This window comes from Leptosomus discolor, chromosome Z, assembly GCF_034619465.1.
Source record: "Leptosomus discolor isolate bLepDis1 chromosome Z, bLepDis1.hap2, whole genome shotgun sequence".
In the NCBI taxonomy this organism is placed as follows: Eukaryota; Metazoa; Chordata; class Aves; order Leptosomiformes; family Leptosomidae; genus Leptosomus; species Leptosomus discolor.
The window spans coordinates 47,109,765-47,128,537 of NC_141419.1; the positions used below are offsets into that span (position 1 = coordinate 47,109,765).

Consider the following 18,773-nt stretch of genomic DNA (forward strand, 5'->3'; position numbering starts at 1 on the left):
TGTCTAGCTTTTTGGTAATTTGAGACTAGCTATTGCGAAAAATGGAGCATCCTTGTATGATAGAGAATACTCCTCACATAGAGGAAACAAGGATTCATTGCAGACAAGGCAGAAGAACAATAAACTCACTGTTGAAGAAAGGTATAAATAATTGAGAACGTCTGCAAAGGGACTAAGTTCTCAGAGAAACTGGCTTTTAGCCACTTGTAAATTAAGTGTGAAGCACATAGAAGTAGGAAGCAAACAAACCTGAAAAGGTTAGGCAAAGGAACAGCTAAATACTAGTCCCAGTCAGGCAGTCAGCATATTAGCCCTAGCTGTAGGTAAAGAACAGCAGACGTTTTGTATGAGTTTGTCACAGCAGGCTACAATCTTATTTGACTGCATGACTCCAGTGTGTGTGTGTACATATGCACACATACATGCACATGCATACGCACACAGATGTGTACATAAAATCAGGCACGCTCCAGCATCTGTACGTGAGTATAGGATACTGTTTGTGGTCTCCAGCTGGGTGAACCTCAAAAGGTTCTACCTAGAGGAACATATCCTACAGCATCTCTACATTCAGTTTGGTATGTACTGTCATATGTTCAGTGTTCACGGTTCCCTAACTTCATGCAAACCGTGCCATACCTCAAGGTCCCACAGCCTTCTTCTTCCAAGATCTGCACCTTGACCAGTCTCTAACACAAGGCACCATTTGCTGGGACCTTCGTGACCCTTAAGCTGCAGCAATTTTGGGACCGTAGTTTCTCCTGGAGTCTATACCTCTTTTGATGATGAAAAAAACCCACAAAATATTCAAACAAGCTTGAATCAGTTCTGCATTTCTCAGGAAGATTTCCCCTTACAAGCAGCAAGTATCCCAAAACAACCGTTTTTTTTCTTATCAGCTGTCTACTTTGCGTGGGCAATCCCATGTCCATAAGCACTTCTTTTTTCCTTGTTTTGCCTCCTCATGGGGGGGGGCGGGGGGGGGGGGGGGGTGTGGTGCAGGGGAAGAGCAGATGGTGCCAACTGTGGAGTGACATAGCCATCCTATCTGTGGACCACTCAACCTGACACAATAAGACATTCATCCTGCTTTATCAGTGCAAACCCAGGGGGCAGAAAGCTCACAGGCTTCCCCTGGAGGACTTGCAGATCTTGACAATTGACCTGTACCACAAGCAGGAGTCTCTCTTACTCCATGGAGTTAAGAGTCCACCATCAGCCTTGTTGCAAAGCTCACAAACCTGAACAGATTTACAGAAAAGTAGTTGAAGGGGCTATTTTTCCCACCACAGTAACTCAGAATACCAGAGATTTCAATTTTCATTCAGATATCAGCCTGTGCCACCCATTCTTTGCTCTGTCCTACCAGCACTAAAGCTGTTCTGCTAAGAATCAGAAATATCTGCAGTTGTCCCAGCTGAAAAACAACAAGTCTGTGAGTCAGAGCCTTTAGTCAGCCAGGGCCTCTTGCTTGCAATGGAGGTGAGCCTCATTACTCTCATGCCCTGTAGTTTACATACCACCTTCTTACACAGTTCTCTTAGGTTTCCTTACAAACCCTCACCATTGCAAAGCAACACTCAGCACTCTGGGGTACCTCACTCAAGGTCAACCAGTCAGTCAGCTGTCCCATCCATCCACACATCTCCTCTCTTCTCCCCCTTCTTTCCAGCCAACATAACAATTTGTCTTACCTCGAAGCTGAATAGGGTTTCTGATTAGAAACCCACCATGCCATCTGGGCATGTCTTTTACCAGTTTTCTGACTAGCTGCTGCCAAGATGTGCTATTTCAGATGAAAAGTCTTAACCTTTATTGATGTGATAACAGTTGTTGGATAGCACTTGTGAATAACTTCGTGTTGGGCCTTTTGGACCTTAAGATGGGCTTTTAATAAAAAAGATTTAACAGCCACTTTTATTAAAGAGTTTTTTTACTAAACAGCTTAACAGAACACAAGCACTCTTGTGCATCTCCCTCCATCACATTCTCAGCCATCACCTACTGCAAACAGCTGAGGTGTGCCAGAAGGTGCTAATGTAGAGGCAACCCTTAGAGCAGCCATTTCAGGTAACTTTATATGGTTTGAGGAACATCTATCATCTTCATTGATTTGCATTTAAAAAGTCAGTATACATTCCAAAGAGAGCTTGGTTTACTTAAACTTTTCTGTTACAAAAAAAGGGGAAACAATGGCTCCTCCTCTGAAAGCATACATTCAAAGAAATAGGAAGCAATCTTTGTTCTTTCTAAAATGGCCTGTTTTGCATAAAAGCGTACATGGTCTCTGTCACTTCAGCACCGTGCAGTTTTTGGCAAACAAATCATAAATAGCCAGTACCGCAACAGACGCTGACCTTCCATTTTACAAGAGTAGGTGGAGCTTAAAATGGTGGTCAAGCAGTGGCAGATCTCTGTTAATGAAAAGCAAATGATTTGCAATGATGGGGGTGATCTCTCAGTGCAACCTATTGTTTTGTTGTCGTTTCTTTCTGTGGGCATATACTTTCTGCTTTCTTTTACTCCACTTTCTTTTTTTGTGTGCATACATGTCAGGTTTGGTCCTGTTGCACACTTCTGTACGTGTAAGATTGATTTCCCCTTTCTTTCAAACTTGCTGTTTCCTTGTCTTTCTGTTGCTTCTTTTTCTAACCATAATGCAATGGTCTTTTTGGATTCTGTCTATCACTTTCCAAGACATTGTAGTCATTACTTCTTAGAAACAGCCCACTCACCCCAGTGTGCCAACCTCTTCATCTTTGTGTTCCTAGTATAATTGTAAGAATTGTTAGCACTGCTCTGTGCATCACGAGCAGGAAAAAAACTTTCTTCCTTTGCTTTGTTTAGCTTATCTTGCACGACAGATGCACTTGCTCTCAGAATTAATCCTTTTCCTAAAAGCAATTCTAAGCAAAGGGCTGTCCCTCTTCAGGGAGATCAAGTACACTCCATGCAGTCAGTGAGCAACCTTGTGCTGCTTGTTAACTTTGCTACCCAGCAAATGTATGGTTCCAAATTAAGCAGCCTGTTGTCAACACAAAGAAATCTGGTTTGTTCACTGTCATGCTTCTGTACAAGAGCCTGACTGGTCAGCATCTCATTGTTTAACAGAAATGCATGTTTCTGAAGTGTTACAAACATAATTATCATCATTGTTTAGGAGGGAATATTTTAATTCACTCATTAAGTTCAGCCATCAGTGCCTGAGTAGTACTGTCAGGAAGGGTGGCCAAACCAATCTGCATGAGCCAAAGACTTTTTCCTACATGCCTTCCATACCTAGCCTACTGTCAAAAGTAATTTAGGTCATAGTTACACTAGCGAGTAATTGCACCAGCTTACACTGGTATGTAAATTTTTTTTTTTTTTGTCTAATTCATTATCATAACCTTTAACTGAATAATAAATTGAGCCAAACATAGTGGTTTTATTGAAATCACTGCACTGCTGATATAACCATTTGGGTTTGAATCTGGAATCTTCTGCTCAGGAAAGGTTGAACTTTAGTTAGTCTCATAAATGTCAATGACTGACAAATTTTATCTAAATGTGAGCATTAAATGTCTCATACTTAAAGTCCAGATGTACCATCATTGATTTTACATTTTGTAAGGAGATGCTGAAAAACAAGGAGAACTTGATGAGAAATCTCTCAATAACAGCACATATGCAACGCATCACCCTGGAAAATGTACCCACCTGTGGCAGGACATGCCTGCTGCCTTTGTCCCTTTGACCAAGATTCCTCTTCAAGGATTTATTTTTTTATCCTAAACCAAATTATGCTTAAAAAGACAATCAAAAGCCCGGCATGAACTCAGATTACAGGAAGTGAATGTTCAGTGAAATTGCTGAAATAAATGCACAGAAACTATTTTCTGTGACAGAGTGCTGTATTTCTTTCTCCAGAGGTCAGCAGCAGGAACAACATGCCTACTCTGCCCTCCCAGCTGCTGTGTTCTGCTGTCATCTGAGTAATTCTAACCTGTTCCTGCAGGTCTTTCCTCCCATTCTTCAGGCCATGTTCTCAAACTCGTCCTTTCGCTAACAGTGGGCACACTGAGGAGCACTATTGTAATAGGAATTGTGAGCCTCCTGGGCCTGATTCAGGTTTGACATGTTTGATTCACCACTTCACTGTGGCATTTCCTTGGCATGGGAGGACTAAGTGGGTGTATGGGCTTTAGCTGCTTTCCTCAGAGCCTCAAGAGAAAGGTGTGCATCGGGCAGCGAGGCACAGCTGACACGGTATTGCATACACTGTTCCAGCTACTTCTGAGAGACAAAATCGCTCCTTGGGGCTACAGAGAGTTGCAGAGAAACTGAGGCAGTCTAGCTGGACTTCCATGCACCAAAGGAGACACCTGTTGGTCCCGCTATTAGAAAGATGCAAAGAAAGTCTTAAATCACTGGTATTTTCCATCCCAGGTCCAGGCCAAACTATGGTAAGTACAAAACAGGGGGCTGGGAAAGTATTTAACCAAATACTGTTGTAGAAAAGCAAAGAGGTGCTAGCTCAGATTGGTTAGATGTCATAAAATATTTCTGGTTCCAAAGAATAAATATAGAGTTGTTAAAAAATCCAATACTCAGGGACTATTGTGTATTTATCAAGAACAGGGAAGCAACTCTCAAAGAAAGAAGAAAGGGAGTCAGTTGTGAAACAACAGGGTCACAGAACAGCCTTGACATTTACATCAAGTGAGGTGAGCAGCTCCTCAGAAGTCAACTGGGATTTTGAAGTATAGTTGCAGCAGCCTCATATCTGTTACATACACACATGTGTGTATTTAGTATTTCAAAGCCTGTCCCAATCCCAAATACAGTCCCACAATTAGCATAAGTTGTAAACATTGTCCAATTTTTAAATTCAACACTGTGAAGACTGAAAGTTGTGCAACTTACTAGATTTATAGGCTTGTGCTTTTATTTTCCAATTCTTACACAATATTCTAAAGATAGATGTTAATTACAGAAAAAAAAACCACCTGACATCTTTGTCCATTTCAGTTTCAATTTTACATTATCTAATTATAATGGGTGTATCTAACACACTCAAGTATGTTTGTTGCAGATGTGAAATATTATCATCATAATGTGCAGGGGAAACTAACGGACAACATTATGTGAAGTAGTTAAATGCATCGAATACACTGGAGGTTTCTTATTTTGAACCTTGTTTCCCAAGTTATCACCAATGTCAAAATATTTGTATTATTTGTAACTTTTCAAAAGTAAGGAAAAGCAAATCGCTGGGTATACATAGTATCTCAAACTGGCTGCCTGAATACTATTAATAACGGGTTTAGCAAAAGTTTAATACTCACAGGAAAATTGTAGTACGAACTTGAAGGACTGCAGTATGTCTGAAAACTACTTGTAATACTCAAATTTAATCACATTTTTAGTGGGGGAAAAACACTTCAATAACCACTATTTCTCTTTAGTTTTTAAGACCTCAGACAGAGAAATCAAATCAATGTTCAGAGATGTTCTCTCAGAATAAGATTGATAATCCCTTGCTTATAGTGTACAGGTACCTGCTTTTGGAATATTATTAAAGGTTACTGATTCAGTATATAAAAAAGTCCAGTTTTTCCATCATCTATCTAGCCATCATTTTCTCTCAATTTGCCTTTGACCAATTTAGCTTTAGTTTTATGACAAGTCTTCTATAAAGCCTTTTACAAACTGTATCATCAAATAGACTCATCTAATGCAGTGCTTACTTTATGACAAAAGAGCAGAGATTCTCCTGCTGCCAGATAAGACCACCAGCACAAACCCCAGGGCTAGCTGAATACTATCCTTCATGTTCAAGATATCACTAGCAGATCTGAGCCATCTGAAGTGGTTCATTATGGTCGATACTATAGAATACTTTTGAGCTGCCCCATACACTTTCTAGACAGAATTACTACAGTAGGTATTTTTTAGCTTGAAATTAATTGTATACTGCACTTCAGCACAGCTAACAAGATATAATAAACAAGGCTGATGTTTCAGAACAGTATTAAGAAAAACAAGCTGTACTCTGGACTGAATTGCTCATAGCGTGTTAGACAAGAACAGGAACAGTTTCCACAAACGATGAGCTTTTTTCTGCATGATTTTCACTGACAAACTGAAAGATACAAATGAATAGCCTGAAATGGATTCCACTGTATGTAGAATAATCCCATTAATTTAAAATAAGATAGAAATAGCTGCTTTTTAACATTATTCTTTATCTTCAGATTCTATCAAATTTAGCATTGCAATGAAGTGTCAAAGGCAACTCTATCTTCCTGCAGTCTTAGGTCAGTTAAGAGCAAAATGGTTTACTTTTGCCATGTTAGAGTATTGCATCCAGCGTCTATAGTGGTCTGTGATCTGTCAGATTGTATTGTTCCCTATCCCGTCACACCTCTATAATGTACTTTGTGTAGAGGGTGCATGAGTCAGTTTCTCACTTACCCATGCATGTGTCAGAAGACATTTTCATTTGTCTCCCAGAATATTTTTCTTCCCTATTCATGCTGCCTCTGCTATATTCTGCTTCAAGATGGCAGTTTGTGCTACATTGATATCACTTTGGTAGATCTATGTACAAGTTCGTAGTTTATTTATGTAGAGCTGATAAAAAAAAAAAAAAAACCAACAATCAAATTGATTCTCCATAGTTATCAAGGCTTGATCTCATATTGAAAGTTGAAGAAGGGATTTTTTGCCTTAACAACAATGCTTAACTGTTTCAAATTTATACAAAACCTTAGTTTTAGTTATAAAGTTCCCAATTGTTGTTTCAGGCCATCAGTTTGTACTGCCCTTGATTCTATCATCAGGCACAGAGGGATATTTGTGGAGTCCAATTTTGTTTTATTGTATACAATTCAAAGGAACAGATTTGTGAACAAATAGAACAGAATATCAGTGCTCCCACCTCTATGGTAACCCTGACAGGAAACACACTGACAGCCCTGCCGTACAAAGCCCTTCAGCATTATAAAAGTTTTCTCACTACAAAAAGCGACCCTTGACCTCTTTTAAAAAGATGGGCAATCCTATCTGAAAGAAACATGGTACTCTCTTAGACTTCATCTTAGGCTTTGTACATGCTATGACTTTCAGATCTGTAATTCCCGGCATGTCCAGCTCTGCTATTGAATCTATAGCAAGCAGGGGTCAGCTGGCAGGAGGTGCATTTTATTTGCTAACTATCTTGTGGTAAGCCCCTTATGTGCTCCCACGTCTGTACATGCTCTCCCGGATGGGAGTTCAACCTCTAAAAATGTAATTTGCATTCAGTGCAATACAGCCTGAATCTGAGGACACTCAAGTCTTAGCCACACAGAACTGATCTTACACAAATCTTCTTTACTCATACGATAAGTGTATCAGTGAAAATCAGATATAGTCCTGGAATAAGCAAGGTCAAAATACAGATCTTACACACTTGTCTTGATTTTGGAACATGAAACCAATGGAAGTTGTCCAGTCTTCTAGATCAATTAACAAAATAAACCTAATAAAAGTGCCAGCAGTCCACAGCTCATGAGCAGACCACCCTCTCTCAACAGTATCTGCTTTGCAGGGTGTTTGCTTAGCTTATTGATCTTCCTATGTCATGATTCTACAGAGACGAGATTTTCTTTTCAGTGGAGGGCTTGCAGATTTCAAAATTCCTTTCCCAGAGAAATAATGGATTTTCACAATTAAGAGGGAGAAGGTGGGTCCTAACTAAGACATTTCCCTGCAAATAAGTTCTGCTGTACTTCTCTACAAAGAGAAATGGAGGGAAATTAGATTACCTACCATTGCCTCTCTGGATTTTTATTTGAAAACTTACAGGTGAAAATGCAAAGAAAATATCCACCTACTATTTACTACTATTTCATACTACTGTGTGAAACAAACCCCCCAGAAAGTAACCTCCGTGATAGCAGACTTTAGGCAGTTGAGCTTCCAGTGTTATCCTTAAATTGCAAGAAAATTCACTTGGAATTACTGAACAGTGTTGCTATGAAGAAAACATAAGCCGGCAGTATGCCCTTATGGTGAAGGCAGCCAGCCACGCCCTGGGCTGTATTACCAAGGGTGCAGTCAGCATGTCCAGGGCACTGATATCTCTCTGTTCTTCACTCAGCAGACCATGTCGGATGAACAGTGTCTGGCATGGGGCTTCCAGGGCACAGCTATATCAGACCAAGTCCAGCGGCCTCCAAGCTGAACAGAGGGCTGGGGCACTTGATATGTGAGGAGAGGCTGAAGGAGCAGAGTTTGTTCAAACTGGAGGAGGGAAAGCTCAGGTAAGACCTTACTGCTGTCTACAGCTGACCCCACTGGAGAGTGCAGAGAAAATGGAGGTGCATAGTGGAAGGACAAAAGGCGATGCACACAAGTTTTGGCATGGGAAATTACAACAGGATTATTTTAACCTGCGGATGATCAAATATTTGAGTAGGTTGCCCAGAAAGGCTGTGGGATCTCCATCTTTGAGATACCCAAAACCCAGCTGGACACAGCCCTGAGCAACCTGATCTAACCAGACCTCACCTTTCCATTTTAACCTTTGCGATTCTGTGACTCTGTGTGTTCATCAACAACTGCTGCTCATGCTGTGCTCATGCTGTGCTCATGCTGCTACTAATGTGCATACAAAAAAAAAACCCCACAAAACATTTATTGATCTTTGGTGTCGATGCATCCTTCGTATGTCAGCATAATTTTGTACTTCTCAGACACTGTTTTCGTTCTATAAAGAGAATACGTGTCTTTCCCAGGGTTTCGTTTTTGTTTTTACATCATGACAGCCATCCAAATATACAACAATCATGGAGAGAAGGCACAGGGATTTTTATACTCTGAGAGTTACATGGACTATGGTGAATGCTACAGTCCAGAGGGATGGGGATGCTGGTGAAGTTTATCCCATTTAACTGTAATTCTGTATGTCGTTATCAGTACCAAGTGCTGACAAGGAGCTTAGCAAGGGCTGCTGAACCTATCCAAGATTGTTCAGTGCTGAGCCAAAACATGCTTTTTAGAGCTGTGGCTGGTCTACTAGAAATATTTGAGCTTGTTACTCCACAGTTTAGTTGTGTTTTGCTGCACAAACTATGTATGTCTACATAACACAGACACAGACACAAACTCCACAATGAAGGGTAGAGGAGTGATTTCAGGTAGACGGACTGAGATAGCAGTTATTGTGCTTGTACATTAGGATTTTATGCTGTTCACTATCTTCTTATGAAAACATGCTCTACACATTATACCATAGCAGTGATTGCTTCAGGTAATATTGTCACAGGTTTAGTTGTATGTGATTACCACGTCTTTCTTTACATGAATGCATTGGATTCTTGTTTGCATTTATGCAATCAGAAAATTTGAATCTTTTGATAAGTATGAGTTTGAACATATCAAGAAACATTTCAAAGCATGTAAGTTAATTTCAGCCCACTGAAGTCAAGGGAACACATACATACCCCAGACAAACAATTTTTTAAAATGTACTAACTAGTAGTTGTCAATAATTATTTTCTAAACACATTGGAGACTTCCTACTCTTGATATACCATTTTGTATGGTATTTCTACATTATCCATTTGTTTTTGACAAGAACCTTCTCCATCTATGTCTCAATCTCCAGGATGTATTGTGGTTTTGTTTATTTCTGTGTCTGCTGCTATATAACAAGCAACACATGGAACAACCAGTACTTAGTATCAATAAAATTCCACAAAACTATACATCGTGGTCACCTACCTCAAAACTTTCATTTTAATTATTCTATATGTAAGCATTCTCCTGTTTTAATATTACCCATTTTCTACAGCATCTTGGCCTTCATAAGAAATAGTGTGTCCAGCAGGAGTAGGGAAGAGATAGTGCCCCTGTACTCAGCACTGGTGAGAACACACCTTGAGTACTGTGTTCAGTTTGGGGCACCACCGTATAGGACAGACATTGAGGTCCTGGAGTGGGTCCAGAGAAGGGCAATAAAGCTGGTAAGGGATCTGGAAAACATGTCTTATGAGGAGCACCTGAGGGAACTGGGGTTGATCAGGCTAGTGAAGAGGAGGCTGAGAGGAGACCTCACTGCTCTCTACAGCTGCCTAAAAGGAAGATGTAGTGACACTGGTGTTGGTCTCTTCTCCCAAGTAACCAATGACAGGACAAGAGGTAATAGCCTCAAGCTGTGCCAGGGGAGATTTAGATTGGATATCAGGAAACAATTCTTTACTGAAAGAGTGGCTAGGCATTGGAAGAGGCTGCCCAGGAAAGTGGTGGAGTCACCATCCCTGCAGGTGTTCAAAAGATGTATAGATGTGGTGCTTAGGGACACGGTTTAGTGGTGGGCTTGGTAATGTTAGGTTAATGGTTGGACCTGATGATCTTAAAGGTTTTTTCCAACCAAAATAATTCTATGATGCTATGATTCTGTATAGGCTATAGAGAAGCTCCAGAAAAGCTAAAAACATTGCATCGTGAGGTAAATTTACACTGTGTTACAGTAACTGCTAGTGAAATATGTAGGGCCAACATACTACACTACTTCAGGGGAAAAAGCTACATTTTTATACACAACCCGGTCACATTGTCTTCTGAAGTTAACAATAATTAATGGAAGTGATCAGTCTATGTTTACGGCAAGAGCTACACTGACTAAAAAAATACTTCTTACCAGGTAGCCCATAAGCCAGGTCATGGGGATATGAAAGACAGATAAAAATCAAAATTCTTCAACCGTTTTAAAGGTCTGATTGATTGATGCAATTCTTTCATTGTATATTTTGTTACCTTGGCCACTGCAGCATGTCTTCTTACTTGATTACACCTGGAAATGACCCTTTCTGGGAGAAGTAAAACATTGGCAACAAGCAGACAGAGGCATCTGAGCTTGGAATCCCAAGCAGAAGGAAGAGCTACAGAAAAAAAACTAAGGCAGAAAAATCTGAAATTACAAGATAGTAGGAGAAAAAATTATCTTATGACAATCATTTTTAAGAAATAGAAGCAGCAATGTGCAATGCAGTCTCTTGGCACCGAGAAATCCAGATGGTAAACAGAGGAGAAGTCTCATTTTACACAACTGCCATACACACAATAGTGTTTTACAGCCACAACTTTCTCGTTATCTAACTCTCCACTCTGCTGTTCACCATAAAAGATAAAATACAGAAAGTATCAGCAAGATTCTTTTTTTAACAGCTGGTTAAACTTCACACAAGTGAGATATCTTGTATCTGTACAATTTGATTAGAAGGTACTAGTAAAAATATTCCCATAACCTCAAATCAAGATTCTACAGGAAACAGGACAATTTCCAACCCTCTGCCAAAAACTGTCCAAAATGTAAACAAAAAAAAAAAAAAAAAGCAAAACAACCAACAAAACATCTCAACCACTTGTAAAGCCTAGCCAAAAATAGAGTGATAAAACAGAAATGGTGTTATTCATAGTAAATTTAATGCCTACTTCATGAGACTGGCCCCTTAATTAGCAATCAAATACCTTGAATAAAGGTATGTTCTGTCACATCAGAAAGCCTGTGAAAGCATGTTGTCACCATAGTGATGTTATAGCATTTATAGGACCTGTTAAAACACAACAACCAATGATGCTCCTAAAAACTAGTTAATAACAAAAAATTGACTGTACCTATATTAAATATCAGTGCAGCACTACCAATTCTTTGATGCAGCTGCGTGTGTTTAGAAATTTGAAGCCCGATTCTTAGTTACACTGATGCAAATTTAAAGTAATGCAGCTGCAGGCAATTACATCAAGACAAAGCCATGGGGGAATCAGCTCCTTCAAATGTGACTTTGCAACTTCATAAATATGCTTCTTTTTCTGTTGCAAGATACTGTGACTAACATCACAAGATTAAAGACCTTTAGGTACGCTTTGATTTACAGTGGAGTCTGAAGTGATCACCAGCATCAACCATGGAATTACAAAGACAAGGGGCTGGCATTATGTGTGAGTCCTTCTCCTGTCTCAGACTGGGGGTTATTAAAGATGCTTTACTTTGAGAGGTAATCCCTAGATGTTCTGACTCCGGCCTTTGTAATTTTTTCCTCATATGGAATAGACAGTCAAAAATCTAATTATTTTTTTCCATGGCTTCACTGTGTATAAAGCAGTTGTCTGCTTAGATGTAATTCTCAGTATCACTTTTCTGTATTTAAACCTCTAATACCAATTCTAAGAGGGAAGGTAAGATCTTAAACTGTCTAAAAGTAGAGAATCTTACTGAAAATCAAGTCCATAAGATGGAAGTATAGCCTAGTTGAGGCACATTAAGTTGCTGGGAGAGTAGCACTGCACCAAATCCCCCAGTTCCCTTGGAGGTCTTGCACTGGTCTAAATAGCAGATTGGGTGCAGCTGCTGCACCATTGGTTCTACCACAGTAAAAAACAGAGCTCATATAAACCAGAAGGAAGTGAGGTAGTACTCACTATGTATAACAGTTGTATCAGAAATGAAGGGTGCATTTTCTACTATCCCATTGACATGGGACAGAAGCCTATGCTTCACAGATCCTGCCTTAACACTAAGTCTTCTTTGTCTCTGACTTGAAAAAGACTTTCCACACCTTGCTGCTCATTCTAGACCTTGAAGATAACAATGAAGATGTCTAAGGGCATGATGGAGGTTGATTAGTTAGTGTGCCAAGAGGGAAAAAAGAAAAATCACTATAGTGTCAGCTGCTTTTACAGTGACATTGACAAAAGAAAAGGAGCCAGGGCAGCCTCACATATCAATGCTGTAGAAATTACACCAAATCTATGTACTAAAAATAGTCCAAAACTTCAGTGCAGAACTTCAGAAGCACTGAAAACAAGATTTGATATGTGGGTAAGCAATAGCTTTATTTTCATGCAAACTACATCAGTATGAATAGACACTTGAATAGGCTTGTATTTTACAGATTAAGCATATCTCAATAAACCAGGATGAAGAAAAAGATTTTGTGTTGGAGAAAATCCAGGTCATGGCCACAGACCTGGTCATGATGTAGATAAAAAGTTTCTGGCTTCTTCCCTGCAATTCTTGGGTGTCTGCAAGCTACTTCTCAGTGGTCATTGGCATGTGAAAGTTTGTTGATCTCTGCACCAAATTGAGTATAAATTCCTACCAAATAGGCTACAGATCAGAACAGAGGTCGTAACTCCTAAGCTAGACTTCTTGAAAATGTCCCATGAGATCACATCTCACACGAGTGGCTCTAGTATCTCTGTACAGAGCTCCAAACCTGCAAAATCCCTGTGTATCAATTCCATTAGGCTCACAGGGCCACGTAGCCACACATCGGGTACTTCAGGCCTCCAGGACTACTTCTCGGGGCAGACTGACTGACATAGCTGACTAAGCTATGCTTCACAGACTGCTTTGTCAAAATCAAGCATTACGGATTTGCTCAGAGTACATAGCAGGCAGAACAAAAAATAAAAATAAGACAAGTTTGTACTCGTATTTCCTCTTATTTACACAAAATTCTCTTCTTGGAAACTTTAATTTAAAGTCCATTCAATTCTATAAACCCCATCTCTGGTGAGTGAGAAGAAATTTGCCCTGCTGCCAACTAACTGCATCAGTCAGTTGATGGCTTCTTTTCCTCTCTCAGTTAGCACAGATGTACTGCTGGATCCCAACTTCACCAACCTTTGGAAGAGAGCTCAGGTCCTGCTAGTTGCATAGCAAGGGCCCACACATTTCACTGCAGGTCCAACACACATGTACATATCCAGCAGTAACACCTACATGGCTCTCGCAGAGTGCACAGATCTATGGATTTTTGTGGCTGTATCATTCCTAACACCTGAGCTACTTTAAAGGTAGTTACTGGTTACACAAGTTGTGAAGCAGTAGCGTCACGGCTGTTCTCACACACACAAGCCCCAAACGTTGCTGAAAACAGACTCCTGTCTCAGCTCCGTACTGTTAGGCCAGTGCTTTCATTTAAGGGTCATGACTGAGATATAAAAGTCTTGAAATACTCATTGGAGTAAAACAGCTTTATGCCTTGGTGTCTACCAATAAAGAGTTTTATCTCTGTCCTTATTTGCCTTATCTCTCCCCGGTAGCCCTTTGACTTAAACTCGTTACAGTTTGATTGAACAAACATAAATGTGGTACTTGGTATAAAATACACATATTCCTTCTTTCTCCACAGTATGTAAGACTATATTTGCTTAAATTATATTCAAGAAATAATTACTCTAAAAAGAGTTCTTAGAGATTGCATAGGATTTCCTACAAAAATGGATACAATAAAGAAAAGCCTATACCAGTGATGCAGAGATGCTTGAGCACAGCTGCATTAGCACACGACCCTCCCTTTCTAGTATCATTAATATTTAACACCATTCCACAGTGAATACATATTCTTGTGAGGCGTAGCTGTGTGCCAGAGGTTTCTTTGTGAACTGGAATAGTACTCTTTTCATTCAAACTCTGCTCTGGTTTCTCCAGGCAAAGGAAAAGTGAACTGTCATGAAACTGAATCACCAGTGTGTCTTCAGAAAACAATTCAATTTCGAGAGTGTGAAGAAAAAAGTCTCTGCTGTGGTGGGGGAACTTGTGTGAATTTCCTGTCTTTGCTACAATTTAGCAATATCCACAGACAGGGACTTAAAGTGACTGTCCAGCATTATTATATTCTCCTTAATAGATTTAATATACCAGTGGTTTACAAAAATATCTCCTTGGAATGCTTCCAAACATACCAGAGATGCTGGCCTGCTAAGTCTCCAAAATAGTCCTCAGTTAGCAACTTCCAAACCTCACAGAAGAATCAAATTGCCTCACTTGAACACTGTGCTGCATTCTCTTGACCAGAGTCATCATCTCCCTCTTTAGGTGCAATTCTAAGGAAAAGTCTTTTTCTTGTAAAATAAAATAAAATTTATAGAGTCTTCAATCAAACAGAAGAGAAACCCCCAGACAGAAGAAGAAATGCTGTTACTGCTGCTTCATCAATATTAACAACAGGTTGCTTTAGGCAGCACTGGTGCAACAACAGGAATATTTCTTGTATGCCACACTGTCGTTAACTTTGGGAAATAACCTGAAATGAGAGTTTGCTTTGATCTAGTTGCCATGGCACTGATAGATAGGTAGCTAAAGCCAGTACCTCATGGCTTCTGGAGAACACAGTTGTGTTTCTGTCCCCTTCTGCCCACTCCATTTCAAAGGTTATCACCCCCAAAACAAGCTGTGCTCGTATTTCAGCAGTGACAGATCGCAGTGCAGGTTCTTTCTGTGAACTTGTCAGGGAGCAGTGTTCGGGGGCTCTCGTTGCCCTCCTGTGGACTGTGATAGCATGCAGAGCCACCCCTCCTTCCCCTGCTTCTCCTACAAATAGCTGCAACCTTTAACTGATGGACAGGACAAGCAGAAGGGAAATAAATAGCTCTAAGTGCCATGGCTAGAGTCAGAGGCTCAGCTGGGATGAGTCAGCACAGCCCCAGCTGTACCAGCTACGGGGCTGGCTTGTTTCTCCATTTACAGGCTGAAAGCCAAAGCACAAAGGAAAACTTCCCAACTGCTTCTAATTACTACAGTATGAGCGAAATAGCTAAATCCAAAGCTTTGTCTGAAATCAGGCAGCATGAGCCTTCCCTTCACCACTCCATGAAATCTCTAAGAAGCCCACCAGCACTCGGACCTTTTTCAAGGCTCTTCTGTGTTCAGGAGCATGGCCTTTTCCCTCCTGGCAGTACATCAGCTCTTGTTACCACTATAGTATTTCAATGCTGCTACACAATGCTTGCAAAAATCCACTTGAACTCTAAGTATTCTACTAAATTTTACACAATCTCTTAAATCTTTCTTTCCCTGATCAATCATGCAGATAGGTTTTTGTTTACATTGACTTCTAGGAACAGGTTTTCATTGTACAAATACATTCAAAGACATTTACAGGTAAAGAGAGTGGTGGTTATGCATTGGTTCTTAGCACCAATGTTTCATTCATCCAATTAGGAAACAAAAACAATGCGGTGTGACCTACACAGCAAATAAACAGACTGAGTAAATGCTGGAAATGCAGGGTTTGAAATACATGCAAGACAGAGATTTATTTGCATAAGATATTGTAAGAACAATGCAAAAACCTATCTTAATAGAAATCAGTTTTGGCACAAAAAGACAAAGATAGGCTAAAATCGTTACATAGCTTATTCACAACAAAGATTACAGACAGCTATTTGTTAGTATTAAGTAACTTAATCTCTGCTTAATGCTAAGAAAGAGCATCTTCTCGATTACTTGGGAAAACATGGATGAATCCTTTTCTCCTGAAGTTTTCTTTCAATCTTACCTTACGGTATAGGAAACTTCCTCACTTGTTTTCAAAGCATTTGAAATAGCATAAGAAGAGTCTTGTGGAGCTTGAAAAGCTAATTTACTACATACAGATCATAAAAAAATTTCTCATGTCATTTGTAAGACACCTTCTTTCACAAACTCTTATTAATGATAAAAATATTATGCCAGAGAAGATGTACTTTAGTGTCTCTTAGTGATTATAAGCAATCACATACACTACATACTGTTCCAATGCATTCCGAAGAAAATATTTTTCCCAATAAGGAGATTCACTAATTTAGTTTCAAACATTTAACTTGCTTTTGTATTTAATTAAAATAAAATTCATTGTGTGCATATTTGTATGCTGCAACTCCTACAATATTTGAAAAAATGTAAACCAAAAACAAAATAAAGAGACATTCCAGGATTTTTCTTTCTTTATCAGAGCGCTAAAGAAGTCTCTGTAATTCTCAGTCTCTAAGCAAGAGCACAGTCAAACAGGCCTTTCTCCAGTCCATCAAGTCCACCAGCCCAGGTTGAGGTTGGCACACTCTGGTAGGGGTTGAGCAGAATTCAGAAGCAGAGAACAACGAGGATTCCCAAAAAAATAAACAATAAAATCACAATGGCAAAGGTTGTTTTTTGTTCCAAGGTCATGCTAGAATTTGGTGTCAAGTTCCCAGATGGCAGCAAAGTGCCAGTGAATATCTCTCTATCCATCATTGAATAACCCCAGAGCCTCTTTCTTTTCATCATCAGTTTGCTGAAGTCAGAGTAAAAGTCATTTAGATGCTCTTTGCTATCTGTAGGGCAAGGGGGAAAGTTAACTGTGAATATCCCTTTTGTTTGTTTATTTCAATACAACTTTCTCCTAATGGAGAAAAATGAGGTGGAAAAGAACTTGACAGCAGGTCTGCTTGCCTCTGCATCATATATGAGAGACCTGTTAGAAATCCTGTACCATTCTGTTGGCAGTGCAGAATCCAGCCACTGTTATCAAATGCTACTAAACCCTGAGCTGACAGTAACTTCTCCCTACCTACCACATCAACTGGAGTCGTATAGAACGTTTCTTTCCTGCAAGGGGGAAAATGAGGGGTTTAATCACACTGCTCCAGTTTTTTGCATGCCTTGCTGCAGGACAGATGAACTTCAGTTGATGCTACTCTAAGTTGGGGGAAAGGTGTTTGAAATACAAGTGTAGTTATGGTTTCATATAAAATGACCAAAAATGTTTTGAGGTGGGATGGACCAGGATCTGCTGCAGGCCAATAAAATGAGCACGTCCCCGTGATGGAAGGCAGCAACCATTCAATGCCTGTAACACTCCAGCATTTATGAAGGAAAGGCATAAATAATTTGTGTTTGAAATGAGAGAAGATTTAGGAATGCAGCCTGAAGTAACTCAAGCAGTAATTTAACTCAAGGGCAAAAGTTTCCACTTCTTACTTAATATCAGAATCAGACTTACAAACACAGTTAGCAAGAAAATGGTTTTTTATGTCACCAGCTCTGCCACATCAAGAGAAAGGCCAGGATTTGGGACTGAGCTTGGCTGTTTCTAGACAGCAGAGCATATGGTGTGCTACTGCCTGGCACGTCTGCATCCTTGTCTGTCTGTCTGGGTGTCTGCCTACCATTACTTCCTCTTCCCTTGCTTTCTGGATTTTCCTTCCAGCAACAGGGATTCACTGTTGGATGCCACAGCTTAGGCCTGGTCAACAGCACCACTGAAATTACATGTAAATCATGCTCAGGAAAAGAAAGGCTTCAATACTGGTTGAAGAACAACGCTGCCTCCACTGAACATGTTGTGTTAATGGTAAGAGGAAGGAAAAGAAATAGAATGACACAATGCAGCATATAGCATGTGCAGATTAAACTTTCATATGATTATAACCACTCCATCACTGGACTGGTGTCAATAATTATTTATAAGCATGCCTCAGTAACAACAGTTAATAGGTATAAGTGAATAAAGAAAGCACAATCAAACTGGGATATTGCCAGGAATATTCTAAAAACTGTAACTTAAACAAAATAGAGAAAGTATTAAAGCAACAAAAATATTGGAACTGCATGGTTATTATTGCCTGATTTAATTTATGATGGAAAGGATAGAAAGACCAAAAATGTTAACTTCCAGTCTTTTGAAAGAACGTCTCAGCTACCAGCTGATAAGAAATGTAGAGGACTGTCTAATAGCTAAAACTTTAGGAATAACTAGTTTAATAAAGCTGACACACTTTTAGACGGGGTGGTACCTGGTGAAGGAAATAATGAATTCTGGTGATAAATAATCTTGTTGTAAAAAAGAATAAATATATAAAGTGAGACAGAGTATATCACTGTGGCAGCAATGCTCCAGTGAAGGCCAAAGGTAGTGGTGCCCCTTTCTAAAAGACCTCTGGTATTCCAATTTCAGAAAGTTCTGCAGCACATGGTTTTTAATATTATTTAAGTACAT

General features: G+C 39.7%; 1 protein-coding gene across 1 annotated transcript; it reads right to left on the minus strand.

Annotated features, from left to right (window-relative positions):
• Positions 1-16,783: 16,783 nt before the first annotated feature.
• Positions 16,784-17,026, minus strand: CTXN3 (cortexin 3). The gene is given in 1 exon segment (XM_009946458.2): positions 16,784-17,026. A coding segment is annotated over 1 exon segment (243 nt).
• Between the last annotated feature and the right edge of the window lie 1,747 nt (positions 17,027-18,773).